This window comes from Myotis nattereri (genome assembly GCF_964212035.1).
Source record: "Myotis nattereri genome assembly, chromosome: 1".
Classification (NCBI taxonomy): domain Eukaryota; kingdom Metazoa; phylum Chordata; class Mammalia; order Chiroptera; family Vespertilionidae; genus Myotis; species Myotis nattereri.
In genome coordinates this window covers 180,394,077-180,412,064 of record NC_138075.1, presented here as the reverse complement: position 1 = coordinate 180,412,064, position 17,988 = coordinate 180,394,077, and the positions used below count along the sequence as shown (strand labels likewise).

The 17,988-nt window shown below is 40.7% G+C and overlaps 1 protein-coding gene across 1 annotated transcript; it reads right to left on the bottom strand.

Annotated features, from left to right (window-relative positions):
• Positions 1–565: 565 nt before the first annotated feature.
• PAQR3 (progestin and adipoQ receptor family member 3) lies at positions 566–17,377 on the bottom strand (the record flags this gene model as incomplete). The annotated part of the gene is made up of 6 exons (XM_081091481.1): positions 566–708; positions 3,181–3,271; positions 5,957–6,154; positions 9,235–9,390; positions 13,556–13,718; positions 17,193–17,377. The coding sequence occupies 6 exons, from the start codon at positions 17,375–17,377 to the stop codon at positions 566–568; spliced, it is 936 nt and encodes a 311-aa protein (XP_080947607.1).
• Positions 17,378–17,988: the final 611 nt, after the last annotated feature.

Below are 17,988 nucleotides of genomic sequence, written 5' to 3'. Positions count from 1 at the left end.
AGAGGTTTAAAATTTTTGTTCCAGCAAACTAAAACATCCCATGTTCCTAGGGAGAAGAGAACCCACGGCTAAAGGAAATAACTTCGCATATGCCAGTTTCTCACAAACCATGTATTCAAAGGCTAGTGATGATTCAAGATCACTGTCCTAGCTTGTGTTAAGCATAGGCTGTCACAACCCTCGCCTTGATTAGGCACTTGGTCATCTGTAAATATTGTCTATCAAAGTATTCACACAGGGTGACCCCATTTTATAACGGAGGTGAGCCCTTCCTAAGGAAATTAAGCTGGTGGTAAGTAAAATGAATATTGTTTTGACATTGGTTTCACATTCATTGCCAATTAATTTTCACGTCCTGTACAAGCAGCAAAGTAATAGTTTTAAGGGCTTGTAAAGCAGTTACTATTACAGCTCCTGATGTATTTTTCCATTTTTAGAAGCTATTACTCATGATATATTAAATAGGAAAAGGAAAAACTAAGGGGAATCTTAGAAATATTGGGGTATACAACTCCCCATTATATATTGCTTAACAGCTGAACACACCAGGTAGCTATACCTGAATTCACAAATGGGAGACATAGTCAGGACAAGGCTTGCTATGTCTGTACTGCATGACGTACACTGTCGACTGGTGCCACCAATATAACATCACTACTGCAAGGATATGCCAGATTTGGTGGCTCGATCCGAGGTAGTTTAGTTGTCCTGGAAAGGAAGGTAGAGAGAAAAGAATATTGGTTGTAATATTTTGACATTAAAATACAAATAAATTTTTATCTCTGGCCTTGGAAATATAGTTCTACAGCAAAAAGACTGTGGTAAGCCTCAGAGCTCCAAGAAACTGATTTGAGATATTGAGACCCAAATATTTTTCAAGAAAGGATGAATTCATATTTGAGTCTAATTTTAAGGTTTTACTCATAAAGTACACTGGTGAATTTTAGAAATACTATTCCAAATGTGTTTTCAACAGCCTAACTTGGTTAATTTCAGGTATTTGACCTTTAATCTCCCTTGTGTCACCTTATATCTGATGAAGAAAAGACATTGCATGAGGGAAGCAAAGGAAGCTGACGCTCCCGACCATGGAGTGAGCTGGCATGAAGCAGATGCACTGCTGGGTTGGCTGTAAGTCTGCCAGGAGCACTTTTATTTCAAGCAGCTGTGTAAGGAGAAAGCTCGTATCAGCATCTTGAGCTATCACACTAATGAAATAATCTGCAAAATGTAATTAGTGACGGGTCAATTAAGGTTGGTTAGTTCATATACAACTTAGGAGAACTATTTCTCTTCGTGGTCAAAGGTTAAATTCCAAGGAGATTAAGTAATTAACATGTGGGAAGCTTCTGGAAAAATAAGGAAATCCAGAGTTAAATAACTTTTTCTTGTAATGTAAACATTTCTAACCTTTTTCTTTCTTTTTTCCTTACCAAGAAAAAGAACCAGTACACTATGTAGACTTAAAAATGTAAGTCAATAGAATTATTTCTGTAGGGGTTTTTTGCCCTTTTTTGTGTGTCATGGACCCGTTGACAGTCTTATGAAACCTATAAATTCATTTTTAAAAACCAAGAATACAGAGGATTAAAAAGAAAATTGATTATATTGTTACACAAGTATCGCAGAACTACTAAGTCCTGTCCATGGATACCTGAGGGATGCTTGGACTCATTAAATACATTGTGATGTTTATATATTAAAAATTTAACCTGAGCTGAAAGGAAGTTTTTAGGTTTAAGTTTTTTTTTTTTTCTTTAAAAAAATATTTTTATTCAGAGAGGAAGGGAGAGGGAGAGAGAAATAGAAACATCAATGATGAGAGAGAATCATTGATCGGCTGCCTCCTACACACTCCACATGTGCCCTGACTGGGAATCAAACTGTGACCTCCTGAGTCATAGGTCAATGCTCAACCACTGAGCCACGCCAGTTGGGCAAGGTTTAAGTTTTTTTGATTTCACAATATTCACCCACCACTTCTTCACCAATGCACATGGCCAGACAAGGTTCTTAAGCCACGCGTCTGTGAACATCTGAGACTATCGCTTTTATCTGTAGACTTTTCAGTCTGCACATCACTGCTCAAAGGTATCCATACTGCACCAATATTCAGCTACATGGGGCACAATTTATGTCAAGTTCATCTTGTTGGAATGTTAAGTTACTTAACATTTGACCTTTTAAAAGTGTCCTATACTAGACAACTGGGAACTCCTGAATATTTTAAGGCCTAAAAATACTGGAGAATGTTCATGGTTTAATTTTCTACATGTCTGTGATGAAGAGGAAACACTTTTTAAAATAATTATTAATAAATTTATACAAACATGTATTTTATCAGAACTGTTTTCTTTTTTTATATATATATATATTTTATTGATTTTTTACAGACAGGAAGGGAGAGAGATAGAGAGTTAGAAACATCGATGAGAGAGAAACATCGATCAGCTGCCTCCTGCACATCTCCTACTGGGGATGTGCCCGCAACCCAGGTACATGCCCTTGACCGGAATCGAACCTGGGACCCCTCAGTCCGCAGGCCGACGCTCTATCCACTGAGCCAAACCGGTTTTGGCAGAACTGTTTTCTGAGGAAAATTCCAGCCCTGCTTGGAGGATGGGTGGTCTCCAATTCAGGGACATGTCCTAATTATGGTCCTGAATCCTAATGTTTATTTACAACACTCAGGTTCTTCTTCGTGTTCCATTCTTATAAAACTCAGTGGTGAAAACCAAGTGTACAGAGGAAAGTTGCAGGTTCTCCGTTCTATTCATTTTCTTCTTCCCTTGCACACATGAGCAGCGGCACCTTCAATTCACTGGGAAGGTGATTCTTAGCCCAGGAGAAAGGAAGGACAAGCCTGCAGTTTGAATTTATCTACTCCCCAGTCCTGGCCCCCCAACCTGAAACATCACTGCTTTCATATTATTCTTGACTCAGCCAAAGCTTATCTGGGCTTGTAACCTGGGCTTGAATCCACACCCATTGGATTCAATCCATAATGTGAGGATGACAGGAAAAATTTGTGAAAACCCTTTGAAAGTTCAAGTTTTAGATAACACTTGAGAATAGGAGAGCCATTCCATAAGCAATAATATTGAAAAAGTAAATCTAAGTTTACTTATCAACAATATATTTAGAATAAAGTTATATAGTCACTATACAAGCAGTACCTACCTGGAAAGTACCGCTCTGGAACTTTGGAAATATAGAACAGGAAAGCAAGAAGTGCGATCGCGTACATCACAACCACACGGGGTGCAAAGTCCTGAAAAGCAAAACATACTGTTCACAGGTCTCCCACTGTGGCTGAAACCCCAATTTATTAGGAATCTAGTTTACAGACTGAATTTATAGGTGGGATTTAAGTCTGCTAAATCTCAATTGCTTTTGCAGTTTCCAATAACAGAAACCTCACTGTTAATACTGCAGAAAGCAGTCCACAAGAGTGGAATATAGAGTGCCCTAAAGGTGCCCTAAAGGAGCCAGAACTTTAATAAGGTTGAAGGTCCTACATCAACAATCCATCTACAGGCATATGGGTGGAGTGCATGTGGGATGGAATTACCACATGAATAAGCAAAAAGAGGGAAGACCAGGAACTTGGGCTGAAAGACCCAAGAGGTTTAGCCGAGTAGTGAAGTCTGTTCCACTATCCCGGGAACATGGCCCTGTTGAATACTATTATGAAGCAGTCCATCTCACAGCTCAAACAGCATTTCCTTGCCCTAAGACTATCAGCCAGATATCAGTAATATACCAGTATACTGTTCCTAATCTGGTTATATACCCAATTTACCAAGAACCCAATAAAGGAATAAAGACAAACTACTTTTCTTCCGTCTTCAAATATCTGATCATTATCACTGCCCTCCCTAAATTCTATATCCTCAGACTAATCAACCTAAAGATTTCTCAAACATTCTAGAACATGACTCGACCCTACCTCCCAGAATTAGTCCTTCTGGATCTTTTCATCTTTGGTTAAGTGTCTTTCTTTCCATCTCTTAAAAATTAGAGCGTGCTGGAGATTTCTCTGGAAGTCTCCCTTTGCTTCTCCACTGGAATGGCCTGTGAGTATGTTAGATTCCCATCTGAGAACCACTGTCTTCCTAAGCCATATTTCTATTTTAAGATTTCTGAACACGGGAAATTCCCATTTTTTTCTGAGTTCTGTAAAACCCATGATCTTAATGGGTCAGGTTCTCTTTCTTTGTTGTTAGAAGCTTAAAAGGATGTGTCACTCATCCCAAACTTTTGGTCACTTCTGTGTCAACAATCAGTTATCCATTTCTGGTTAGAACTGATTGAGAGTGGTGGTTCCCTATTCTATTTTCTTTACTCATTTCAGGAAATCACAATTCTCGGAAAATAACGTTTTCACAGATATGAGGATCACTGAAGTTCCTCGTCACTACACTCTCATCTTTCTCCCAATTTCCTAGTCTGAGGAAGAAAGCATCACCTTCGTCCTCAAGTTGGCAAACTGGCCACACAGATCCTACCACTCAAATTCACTAGAGCACAGAACTACCTCCTTTCAGTTTTACACCCAAATGCTTTTCACCATGGTGTTGCCAACTTCATGCAAGTGTATGTAAGCCTACTATCAGTACTCCCATTTCTAAAAAAATTCTGATTCTTTTGAATACAACCTATATTTCAATTCCCATATTCCAGACAAAGTTCCCATTGTAAAAAGATAGTGATTTCTGCTGCATTTGTGGGCATGCTTATTTATGTTAAAAATCCTCAGCTTTGCCAAAACCGGTTTGGCTCAGTGGATAGAGCGTCGGCCTGCGGACTGAGGGGTCCCGGGTTCGATTCCGGTCAAGGGCATGTACCTTGGTTGCGGGCACATCCCCAGTGGGGAGTGTGCAGGAGGCAGCTGATCGATGTTTCTCTCTCATCGATGTTTCTATCTCTCTATCTCTCGCCTTTCCTCTCTGTAAAAACTCAATAAAATACATTTTAAAAAAAAAAATCCTCAGCTTTACTCTCTAGTGCGTTTTTATATGGATCTCTAAGAATGTCTTATTTCGAATCCTCAAGAATACACAGGAGTTCTTACTGAGGTTCTTCCTAATGCACTCCAACTGTGCTCCTATAATATCTAACTCTAACAGTTTCTATTTCTCAATATACTTTCCTTGGTTGGTGAAATATGCTTCCATGACTCCAGCTACTAATACAATAATGATTTTCAAATCTTTTTTTAAAAAAAAATATTTTTATTGATTTCAGAGAGGGAGGGAGAGGGAGAGAGAGAGAGAAACATCAATGATGAGAGAGAATCATTGATCGGATGCTTCCTGCACACCCCCTACTGGGGACTGAGCCTGCAACCTGGGCATGTGCCCTAACCAGGAATTGAACCATGACCTCCTGGCTCATAGGTGAATGCTCAACCATTAAGCCACACTGGTCAGGCATGATTTTCAAATCTTAATCACTATTCTCAAACTCTAACCTAAATTCTATAATCTATCTCCACTTTTATATCCCACAGTTACCTCAAATTCAACAGGTCCAAGAAAATATTCCTTCCCAACTCCTCCTCCTCTACCCATACACACACATATCACCCAACTGCTCCTATGTCTGTACTTGCATTATCATGAGCATTCTCCTCGCCTCAGCTGACAAAGCTAGAAACGTGAGTCATCCTCCTCAGGCAAGGACTTAGGTACTTACACACGCAGAAAAAATAGAGAGGGAATCCAGAATGTATTATTTCACAGAAAGCCATCTCAGTGGTTATATTTGACTTCTGATCCTGCAAGATATGCTTATTTGTGTAGGCATTTAAATTATGGCATCAGTATGCCACTAGAAATATGTACTCAAATGACAAAGACTCAGCCACTTGCCTGATTATACTACTTTACCCAAACGGAATAAAACAGAAAGGACACAAACAAACGGGGAAAATGTTTGTCTACACTCAACCTACCTGCACAATAGGAGCACCTATGCCTCCATTGAGCCAAACCCAGTGAAGAGTAGGAATTACGCCATATCCCGAAACGGAACAGAAGATGATGGAACGCAGCCTCTGCCACTGCTGTGTGAGGTAACTGGGATGGATCTGCGCAAAGAACACTGCCAGGATCATAGCAAGCACTGTGATCAGGTACACCTGCCGCCAATACTGGAATGAAAGGCAATCAGATTTTAATTGTTATTGTCCAGGGAAGGAAAACAGTAATTATGGCTTCTACATTACACATTCTAAATTATTGGCTTGGTATTTGCATTTGCGAACATGATTACCTTCCTTCTTTAAAAAAAATGCATGTTTCATTTTTAGGTTTAAACAACTAAGCAACTTTTAAACAATTTTTAGGTTTCTCAGAATGACAAACCACATTTCAAGGTAAGCTGGTTAAGAGGCGACATTTATCATAAAAAGCATTTTCTGAGTATCTATTACAGGGGTGGGGAACCTTTCTTTTGTCAATCGCCATTGGGATATTTATAACATCATTTGAGGGCCATACAAAATTATCAACTTAAAAATTAGCCTGTTATATTTGGTCAAACATTTAATTAACTCACCCCTAATGCCTTGGCAGGTCCAGACCAAATGATTTTGCAGGCCTTGTACTATACGGCCAGAGGACCAAACGATCCCCACCCCTGACCTATTATATGCTAGGAACAATTTATGTCCTGTAGAAACAAAGATGACTATGACATGGACTCACCCAGTGGGTGAGCTCATAGACTATGGGAGGGGCAGACCTGTAAACAAGTGATTACAATCTAATGATAAGTAATGTAACTGTGCTATCACCAGAATGCTGTCGAACCACAGAGGAGGGAGTGATTAATGTTACCTGGAGTGGCCAAAACTGTTTCAGAGAGGAGGTCTTGTGGAATACATGCAACGTGTGGGAAGAGGAAGCCCTCAAGGAACAAACAGGACATGCAGCCGCAAGCAGCAGGGACACTTTGAGAAGGGAGGCGGGAAGGCAGGTGGACTGTCAGGCTAAGTATCTGGAGCTTTACCATGTGGGCACCGGGGAGTAGCAGAGTTCTTGAAGAATGGGACGACGTGATTGTTTCTCAAACTGACTGATTAGAAAGAAAACTCTAACAACCAATGTTGAAAGAATGAGGTGACAGGAAGAGAGCTAGAAGATATTAGAATAACTGATTCAACAAGTGAATGAGGGCTTGAATTCTTGTTGAATAAGGAAGATAGAGGTGAGCACCAGATTCAGGAGGCATTTTTGAAATGAAGTCTTATTGGCTGACTGGATGTGTGAGAGGGCAGCAGAGGATGGCTTGGCTGTTTCCAGTATGAAAGGCCACACGCAGCTTCTATCAATGAAGAAAATGAACAAAGATGATCCAAATGATGTGTGTGTGTGTGTGTGTGTGTGTGTGTGTGTATTGGGGGAAGAAAACTGGGGGGCATGAAACAATATTTATTTAAAAATATATTAGTTTTGAAGGGCTTGTAGAATATTTAGATCTCGAAATGAATAGTTGAAAACCTTGTCTTGAAGCTCACAAGTTAGCATCTCATAGGACAGAGTTCATAACCTGAACTCCTAGGACTTCTGTGGGGCTATTCACTTCCTTAGTCACATGTCAAATTATTTGGTTAGTTTGTGCACACATGTACATTCTCCTGGATGAGGATCCATAGTTTGCAAACTCATTCTCAAAGCAGCCTGTGTTCCCCAAAAGGTTAAGAGCCACTACAGCAAGGGCATATTTAGGAAGATTAGATACCCGGGGGAAGAAGATTTTCCCTTAAAATCAGCGGTTCTCAACTTGTGGGTCGTGACCTCTTTGGGGGGTGAACGACCCTTTCACAGGGGTCGCCTAAGACCACCGGAAAACACATATATAATTACATATTGTTTTTGTGATTAATCACTATGCTTTAATTATGTTCAATTTGTAACAATGAAATTGGGGGTCACCACAACATGAGGAACTGTATTAAAGGGTCGCGGCATTAGGAAGGTTGAGAACCACTGCTTTAAATGATCACGGACTGTGTTAGCTTTAGCAGTTCTTTCTCTTCAATCTATCTTGGACTTCTAGTTTTTTTCTGAAGAGATTTACAAAAAGTATCTGACTAATCTCTTTGATTATCTGATATGTTTACAAAAAGATAATCAGAAAACAGGTTTCAGAGAAACAGAGAATAAGATAAGCAAAATAATCCAAACACTACATGGCTGCCCTCACTAAGCTCCTAGTTAGCAGGTTCCCTCTCATTTTTCAAGGACATAAACAGTTTCATGCAAAACAAACAAGCTGTGAAGGCTGAGCAGACATAATAGGTTGACTACTAAAGTAAAATCAATTTATAACAAGTCATTTTCTTATATATCTATCTATATAAAACCCTATTAAATCGACCGAACAGCGGAATGACCTGTGGAACGACGGTCAGCGAGGGACAGGGCCGGCGAGTGGGCAGCGCCAGGCCAGCCAAGGTAGGTGCCAGCGGGGGGCCCCCCAACTGTCCCGCCCACTGGTTGCCCACAGATGGCCCTGATCACCGGTCAGGCCTAGGGACCCTACCCTATATGTTGGGAACAGTCTCTTAGATTTAAAAATTAAAACCTGGCAAGGCTACTCTTAACACTGAAGAAACACGATGATGCAGCGATGACATGCATGGACTCTGGCTGGCACATTTTGTGGTCAGCCCTGATTCTGACACTTAAAACTGTGTGACAAAGCCAATGACTTAACTTCTCTCTGCTTCAGTTTTTCCACCATAAGATGGGGAAAATGGTACTACTGCTTCAGAAGGATCATGTTATGTACTACTTTTTATAATCAGGGTAAAAAAATGTAGCTGCCCATACAGCAGCAAGATGCCTTTCACCTGTATGAAAAGTATGGTCACTGGTGCATGCAGCGTCCCAGATTGCTAGAGGGTGCAGGCCAGGCTAAGGGACTCCACTGGGCCTCTAGTTTAATTACATGCTTATGTTCCAAACTAGGCATAAAAAGCAAACGGCTCATAGGTAAATGGCTACAATTAATATATACTCTTACATTCAAACCAAATTATGATTTTTCTCTTTGCTAGTTTTACACTGCCACTATGTTGGCAGTTTTCTGACAAAGGTCTACACAAAACTTTGACATTTCTTCCATAAGTTAATTATGTGCTTATTCAGAATTTCAAAGGAACAATGGCAAGAAAACTCCAGACCTACAAGAAAGGTAGAATAAAAAATGTTTTAAATTACTTACATTATTACAATAAAATGCATAAAATACTCCAGAGACATAGCAGCCCAGTATTCCAATAGAAATTCCTGCATAATCTAGTGCCATCCATCTTCGACAGGTTTTTTCTGATCGATGGCAGGAAAAAAGATGATAGCCCACAGAGCAAAGCATACAGACCTACAAAAAAAAAAGCAGAAACAAGTGAAAGTGAAACAAAGAGAAATAAACCAGCATCTGCATGATGTTCAGGGAAGTGGCAGGTCTAGCGCAGGCTTCCCAGTGAAACACACCTGAGCGTGGAGGCTAGCTCTGGGTCAGGCGAGCTATGTTACTTCTCTAAGCCTCAGTTTCCTCATGGGTTAAATGGGGATAACCATATATAACAAAAGAATTTCAAAATGATAGCTAATTTACAATATAAACATTTAAAATAAATAGTACGATAGTAGGAAAGTTACAAATGTTTTAAAAATATCCACTGAGGCTTATTTTGATCCATGAAGGGCTTTCCTTTACAAAAATCATTTACTATATAAGTAATATATGTTGTTAAAAAAAGTCAAAGATCATAGAATTGTATGCGGTAAAAAAAATAAATCCCTCCTGTTCAAATCTACTCCCAAAAGGTAACCACTGTTAACATTTATGTCCTTTCAGATATTTTCAATGAATATATCAAATACCTATAATATAGAAGTCTGCACACCTATAATATAGAAGCAGCATATTGAGAAAAAGAACCATTAAGGAGTATCCTGTGGCCTTCTTCATGACATGGTTATGGTAAGCTCTATTAACCCCTAGAATGCCGGGGAGCACGATCACGCTCCTCCTGTCTTTTGCCAAAAGTGCCAGGAGCGCTTTATTTTAACATTATATGTTTTGTTCAAAATTTTTTTTCTACTAGTATTTTATAATACAATCAGCAAACAATATATGTCAAAGATGAAAACAAATGTAGTAAAGGTTTCCTTAAGTTTTTGAATATGTAACTTCATTTACTTGCGATTCATAATTTTTTTCCTAAACTGATGTAAAATCAGCAAAAATGCCTTGGCAATTTTAGCATAGTTCCTAGGATATTGGTTGGCACTTAAAGGGTTAAGGAGTTTTAACTTCAGTATTACAGGCTAGGTGTGATAATACTGGAGATCTTAAGTGCAACCTTATGGAAAGGCTGAGACAAGAGGCTACAGGAGTAGCCCTGGGGCGCAATGACAAGAGCCTAACTAGGCCAGTGACAGTGGGGGTGGACAAAACAGGACAGATAAACAATATGAAGCAGGTCAAATGGATAAACATTTGTAAGCAACTACTCAGGTTGCTTATAATGGTCATCTTGCTATTCTATAGTTTGGTCATTAAACCTAATCAGTCCCATGGCCTCAATACCTCAATATCAATATTCAAAACAATGTTCCTAGCCACAACCTCTCCACCCAGTCTAAAACCCTCACTGGTCTATGGCTATGGTTACTAAAGTACAAGTCAGTCTACTGACCCAATGAAACATAATTCTAAGAAGCTTGATGGTTTTGTCAGATCCTTGAGCTTAAACACAGTATATCCAGAAAATATCAAGATGTATATTCTCATTGAAATGGAAAGATCTGAACTGACACAAAACCATGCAGAGATGATCATAGCTTGGAAGTAGGTAGGCAGGTAGCAGGTATGAGGCAGCTGTGCATATACAAATATCAGGAGGAATTTTAACCCAAATTTCACATGTGGTTACCTCTGGGAAGTGGAATTTCAAGAGATTTTTACTTTCTTCCATATACTTTGTTTGCTTGAATTTCTCCATGAGTATATCTTATAGTGATAATAAAAACAACAATAAAGCTAATTACTTTGTGAACAAGAAGAGAGGAAAGAGGAAAAACTACAGTATTAAAGGGAAAGAACAATATACAGTGTTAATGGGAAGCACCGAGTTTTGAAAAAGTTAACCTATATTTAATATGTCCTGTTTTAAAAGGGATGTGTTACTGTTAGAGTTGCTTAGAAAAATGACAGAAAAGTTATCTGGAAAAAAGAGTACGTTTCAGTTTTCTTCTGTGGAACATCTCATTTCACCAAGGCAAACAGATAACTAGATTGTGACATCCTGTGTCTAAGCTCCTTGGCACAATAACCAAGAATCTCAGGATCTGGCTCCTGCCTCCCTCTCCAGCCCCATCTTTCTCCATCCTCCTAAGATCCAACCACGAAGACCAGTGCCTGCAAGTCCAGAAAGTGTTAAGCTGTCGCTTGCTTCTGGGCCTTTACAAAAATTATTTTTTCCTACTTAAATGCCCTGCCTCCCTCTCCCTTCTGCCCTCCTACCTGAGTGACCCGACCTCCATGACAGGTTGGTTTTCTTTAGCACTGTATTCCCGATGCCTAGCTTAGTACCTGGATTTAGGAAGGAGGCATGTAAAAATATTTGTTGAACTGACTGTAAATGAACAGAATCCAGGGAAAGACGTTTTCAGATTCTGCTCTTCTCTAAGACAGAAAGACCTCTGGGGTAGTTTAGAGCCCCTGAAGTCACAATGTTACTCAGAAGGTACTCTATTCATCTGGTTGAGAGGAAAGTTTTGAGTATATAAAATGGGTAAAAGTGAAAAGAGAAATGTGTTTTAAAAATTAAATGTAAATCAACATTAATACACAGATTTATGGCTTACCATGCTGCCTGCTGATGCTAAGAATTTGGGAAAATTGGGTGAACACATTATCAATGTAATTTCATAAATATAAAAATAACAAATGATATTTTTAAGTAGGGAAGATGTACTCATTTGTCTTCAGCAAGTTTTATAGTGGGTAACAAAAAGTCACTGCACTGCCAGCTGGGAGAACAGGGTTTTACTGTAATGCTGAGTAATCTTTGGCAGATCACTGTAATATTTTGGGTGTGTTTTTTTTTTTTTATCGGCAGTTTTTTTTTTTTTAAAACTATTTCATCTTTATAGTTGTGCAATGCATTTTTTCTTAGGCCAATATGAAAACCAGTATGTTTTCCCTGGACCAGCATCAGCTATATCTGGGTGGTGAAGAGATAAAGGGCAGGCCTAAGCGTAGAGGAAAACATATGGGATTCTCAAAGTAGATAATATCCATATGACCAACAAGAGAGTAAAAACCAGTTTTACTTATTTATGATGATTAAGAGCACCTCAGTCTATGTTAAGATATATCTAAAAATTTATAAAATATTGGTTCATTTTAAAACAGCAACGGATTCTAAGAGATATTCAGGCTTCAATCGGGACAAAAATTAAACCTGAGAAAGAGTATGTTTTTAAAAATGCTTAAAAGGACAAGTAATTTTCTAATAATAATAATACAAAAACACAGAGTATTCTTACCCTCAAAGAACTTTAAAATTTTATTCCAGAAACTAGGATTCTAAAAAAAAAAATGGTGGGGGTAGGGGAGAAGGGAAATTTTCTGATGGGATTCTTAGTCATTTAAGTTTAAAGTTTTAACTGGAGTCAAATGATGAAGGCCAGAAATTAGATGATACATAATAAAGCAGATGGCTTACAGATTCACCTTTCAAACCACATAGCAACCGGTTAACTGCAGGAAATGCTGGCCTATGTTTGGAGAAAGTGGCATAACACCTTTTTCTTTTCATTTTTATGATCTTCTGTAGGTCTGCATTTTTTTTAATTAAAAAATTATCAACAGGAATTTTGTCCACATTTGTTTTCTTCTTTAGAACGATCTGTTTCCAAAACTATTAAGTATAACTGCTAAAGGCACTCTTATAGAGCTCTGAAGAAAAATGAAAGTGCTAAAGAACTAACAAATACAAGAGGTAGAGAGGAGAGAAATTGAAGTATCTGAAACCAGGGAAGCATAAAAGGACCAAAGGAAATTAACATTAAAGCAACAGAAAAAGTCAATACCAGCTAAAGAAGACATTAAAATTCAGATGGTATAGAATCAAGTACAAAAATCACAGATGTATAAATTGGAAAAAGATGAGACATTTTCTCAAGTGTTAAGCAGCCACTAGTATTCTACTTCAGTCAGAAATAGAACAATCAGAGTTTCCTATCCTTGTATTAACCTTAAAGCAGAGATGTCTATAAAGGGAAAGAGGAACGGAAACAAAGAAATGTTCCCAATCTTTAAAAATTATTAGATGTAAAATTTACTCTAATAATAACATCCAAATACACTTTCATAAAACATGCTTTTGGTGCTTATACTATGAAAGTAAGTTATCCAATATGCAGTTTTAGGGGCTTTTAAAGCAAGTGGTGGATGTGAAGTAAGATCACCTGCCCAGACTTGTCGGACTACAGTTCTCTTTCCCACTAACAGTGTTTATGAAATGACTTACCTGGAAGCAGAAAAGACAAATAGAACAAATTACAAAATCTTCTCTGGATGCACTTGCTGAAGGTAACACAGATGTCATGTCATATATTCCCAGTGTGAAGAAGAGAAAGAAACCCAGCAAATGACTCCAAATGTTTACTGTCTCATTAGATAAAATAAACAAACTGGAAGACAAAACAAAACAAAGCCCATGAAGTTCAGAATCATAGTGGCTCGCTCACTGTCAGCATTTTAAAAGTTAGGGACACCTTTTTCTGGGTTATCCAACACTTGCTACTTTAAGCCCTTAACCCCATCTTTGCCTTTCTAAATTTGATATATCATTTGGCTTAATTAATCTCTTAAGTTTTTCCACAACCAATCCTAGGATCTTAGAGGTTTATTGATGCTCACCTGTATTATTATATTGACCATTTTCTTCCTTGTATTAGAGTTATTTATGTATAAATGCCATTTCATCCCCCAGCCTATTAACTCCCTGACGGCTGGCACCATTCATCTTTATGACACCACTGTTCCAAGCACAGTGCCTTGCTCGAATTAGATGCTAAATGTCTACAGAAATAAATGTGCAGGTTAAAACTGGATATTAGCTAGCATACTTTGATGTTCAATAATAGGTGTCTGAAAACCTAAGAATTAGGTTAGACCAGTGGTTGGCAAACTGCGGCTCACGAGCCACATGGGGCTCTTTGGCCCCTTGAGTGTGGCCACGAAGTTTCAATCGCGCTATATGTGGGCGCCCGCACGTGGTACTTTGTGGAAGAGCCACACTCAAGGGGCCGCAGTTTGCCGACCACTGGGTTAGACACAACTTAAAATACCTTTTTAGTATTTGTTAAATGCAGAATTAAGTGGGTTTGAGAGAAGCAGAATAAAAAAAAAAAATGGATCCACTGGAAAGACCTCTAAGACAGGCATGCTGGAACAACTTTTCAAAGCCATTGTTCTGCAGCCATCGTTTCCAGGTGGCATGTTCTTATTAGGAACAGGAGGTTACTACTGCTGACTGACTGGTTTGCAGCACAGGTTGGTGTACCACGCCGAGCACACGTCAAGGCCTACTGTCCCTTCGCCCCCTCTGCAACAAACAAATTAGCTCTGTGATCATGAGAAAGTCACTTGACCCTTCTGGCTTCAGTATCTTCATCTACAAAAAAGGGAGCTGGATTAGATGTGGCTGCAAGTCCCTTCCAGCTCCTTCCTTAATCCTGTGAGGTGTTTCTCCTGCTGTGGACAGAACTCACCTGATTATTTATTGAAAGGTGACATCATGACAAAAAAAATCAAAATATTCTTGCATTTCTCTTGCAAAATAATCTTTCTAAACTAAGCCTTTGGCTTTTACTGATTCAGAATCCTTACTAGTAAACATTAACATATAACTAGCCTACGGAATTTGCAGCAATCACCATGGTTCTTGGTTTCCCATCTTTGCACAACAAAAATAGCAGGGCTTCACACTATCAAACGATCATCAAGAATAAAGTGAATCATGTATCATGAATTTCAGGTTTTATCCTGTACAAGCATCAAGTATAAAGACTACTTACATTGTTGTGTGTAGAGGGGATAGGATGCAGGAATGTGAGGGAACACATCTAACTACAGGTCTGTCTTGACAATCTATACTACGTCCTGCCTGTTGCTTCCGAACTTTTCATTTTGTGAAGCTCAGTATAACCGGACTAACTGAACTGACAGATACAATCTTGGAGGTTCCTTCCAACTAACAGAGTACTGGCAGAACAGCTGTGGCACAATACCTCTTCTTATATCTAAAATCTACCCTGGTCATGCTTGACAGCAACAAGAAGAGAGGGTAAAGGCTGAAACCAGAAAAGACCAAGCTGGTGGGAAAAGCACTCAGAATATCCCCAATAGACAGCATACTCTTAATTTATGAGAAGTTAGGCCCAGACTGTTCAGTTTCAAAATCAATCATCAGCCCGGCCGGCATGGCTCAGTGGTAGAGCGTTGACCTATGAATCAGGAGGGCACAGTTCGATTCAGGGCACAGGCCCGGTTTGTGGGTCCCAGCCCCAGTAGGGGGTGTACAAGAGGCAGCCGATCAATGATTCTCACCATCAGTGTTTCTGTCTCTCCCTCTCCCTTCCCCTCTGAAATCAATAAAAATATATTTTTAAAAAATCATCTCCATCATCAACATCTGCTAGCTTTGAAATTGATGATCATGATGATCCCATCTGTTGTGTGCTTAGGCCCTGTATAGGGTTTCACGTGTATAATCTCATTTAATCCTTATTGCTTTCTGAAGCAGCTACTAAGATCACCCTCACTTTTACAAATGGGGAAAATAAGACTCAGGGAGGTTAACTTTTCCTCAAGGTCCACAGTTGTTAAGTGGTAGATCTGGATACCCAAGTTTTGGGTTTTTTTTTTGACTCAACAGCCCAAAGATCCAAAGCACTAGATTTCATTTCTCAATCCATAGGATTTGGACTCTAATATTAGAATGCAGAGGATCACTGCTAGGCAGGTATGAAATATTTAAGGCAACTCACTACCTGTAGGGCTTAGCCCTGATTTCCTGTGTAATACCTTATACCCAGGAGGAGGCACTGGGGAGAAAAAGATTACGTAGGATTCAACTTGTGAAGTCCTATGGGCTGTCCATTAAAGAAAAAAAAGGGACAGACAGTGACTGTTAACCTTGTGACTGCGAGTCACAGAAATACTGTCAAGGCAGGCAAAGGCACTGGGGAAGGACCGCGCTGGAAAGATCAAGAATCAGACATGTGGGTGCTGCTTGAGCAATTCAGCAGCCCACCTTCCAGCACTGGGGTTTGTCTCTGCAGTGACCTGGAGCTGGCCAACATCTGCATTTTAGTGCAGTGGGGTCCCGATTTAAGTACACACAGTGCACTTTCACAGAAAGCTCTTTGAACACTTAGAACACTAATTTTTCAGTTTTGTTTTTTTAAGCCCAGGCTTTCCGGGGCGTTAAAGGTTTGGATGATGAAATTCAGAGTGGCTCCTGTAGTTCTCTAGTGGAGGGCGGTGCCCGTTACCGGCTCTCTTTCCTATAAAGTGCCTTTCCTACACAGCGTTGTTCACAATGGCTATTATGTAACAGTGTAATTATCTTTTTAATGTGTGTCACCCAGGCTGGACTTTAGCAGCTCATGGGAACAAGGGCCTGGTCCGCTGTTCTCTGCACCACCTGGTGACGTGCCTGTCCCCTAGCAGGGGCTTCACAGTACCCTGGATGAATGAACCATGTGAACTTGTTTCCTATTATACAGGCATTCATCTGGCCCCAAACATCTGACTTTCCATAGGGCTTAGATATACACAGGGGCAAGTAGGGCTCAACCATGGTCAGCGGGGTGGGTCCAACATGTAATCCAGCGAGCACCAAAAGGAATAGAAGATGTAAAAGCCCTCTGTAAAGAGCAAAGCGCCAGAGTCAGTAATTAGGGTCATTGTCACTATCGTTATTATTCGGTGGATCAAACAGCCCCGCGGCGCAGGGGGGAAGGTCACAGGCAGGAGCGGCGGCAGAAAGATGAAAAGGAAGCGCACGGAAAGGGCAGGGACAGCAGCGGGAGGACCAGACAAACACCGGGCGGTGGGGAGGAGGGGCTGCCGGCGCGTGGGAGGCGGCCAGACGGTACCTTTTGATACACAGCCTGGAGGGCAGGTAGGCCCGGTAGCCGTCGGTGATGTACGGGTTGTCCTTGAGGGACACGGGGATCTGCTCGTAGGTGTAGAGGCGGATGCCGCGGGGCACCAGGACCGGCCAGTACTGGTAGCTGCCCAGCTCGATGTAATGCGCGCTCTTCAGCAGCTTCTGATGCATCCTCCCCGGTCGCCCCCGCTCCCCGCGGGGAGCTCGCCCGGCCCCGCCTCCGCCTCCCCGGGGAGGGGGCTCCGCCGCCGCAGCCCCCGCCCCGGAGCCCGCGGACGCTGCGCGAGGTCCGACGACGCCGCCGCTGCCCAGGCCCGGCTGCGAGCGCACTGGCCACGGCCCGCAGCGCCTGGCGGTTCCGCCGATGCCCCGCCCCTGACGTCATCACGCGGCGGAGGCCCCGCCCCTCGCTGGGGCCGCCCGGCGCGCGCGGAGGTGTGCAGGGCGGGCTGCTTGAACTGCGCAGGAGGCGACCAGTGTCTCCCCTTTTCGGTAAGAAGAGCACGGAACTGCACAGGGGAATACAAGTGGTTGTTGTTGTTGTTGTTGTTTTTAATTAGAAGCAATAGTTGTTAAATTTTGAAAAATCAAGGAGAAAACAATTGAAGAAAAATAAGAACTAGAGTTAAGTGTTCACCGGTTTCTCTATGTTTCCAACGAATCTCACAGGCTTAATGGCAGAAGGGAACTTGGAGGTTTCTAAGCTAAGGTTAGTCCTTTCAAGTAGTTGCAAATAGAGGAAACCTGATGCTCATGGAACATTTTCCAAAATCTGAGCATCC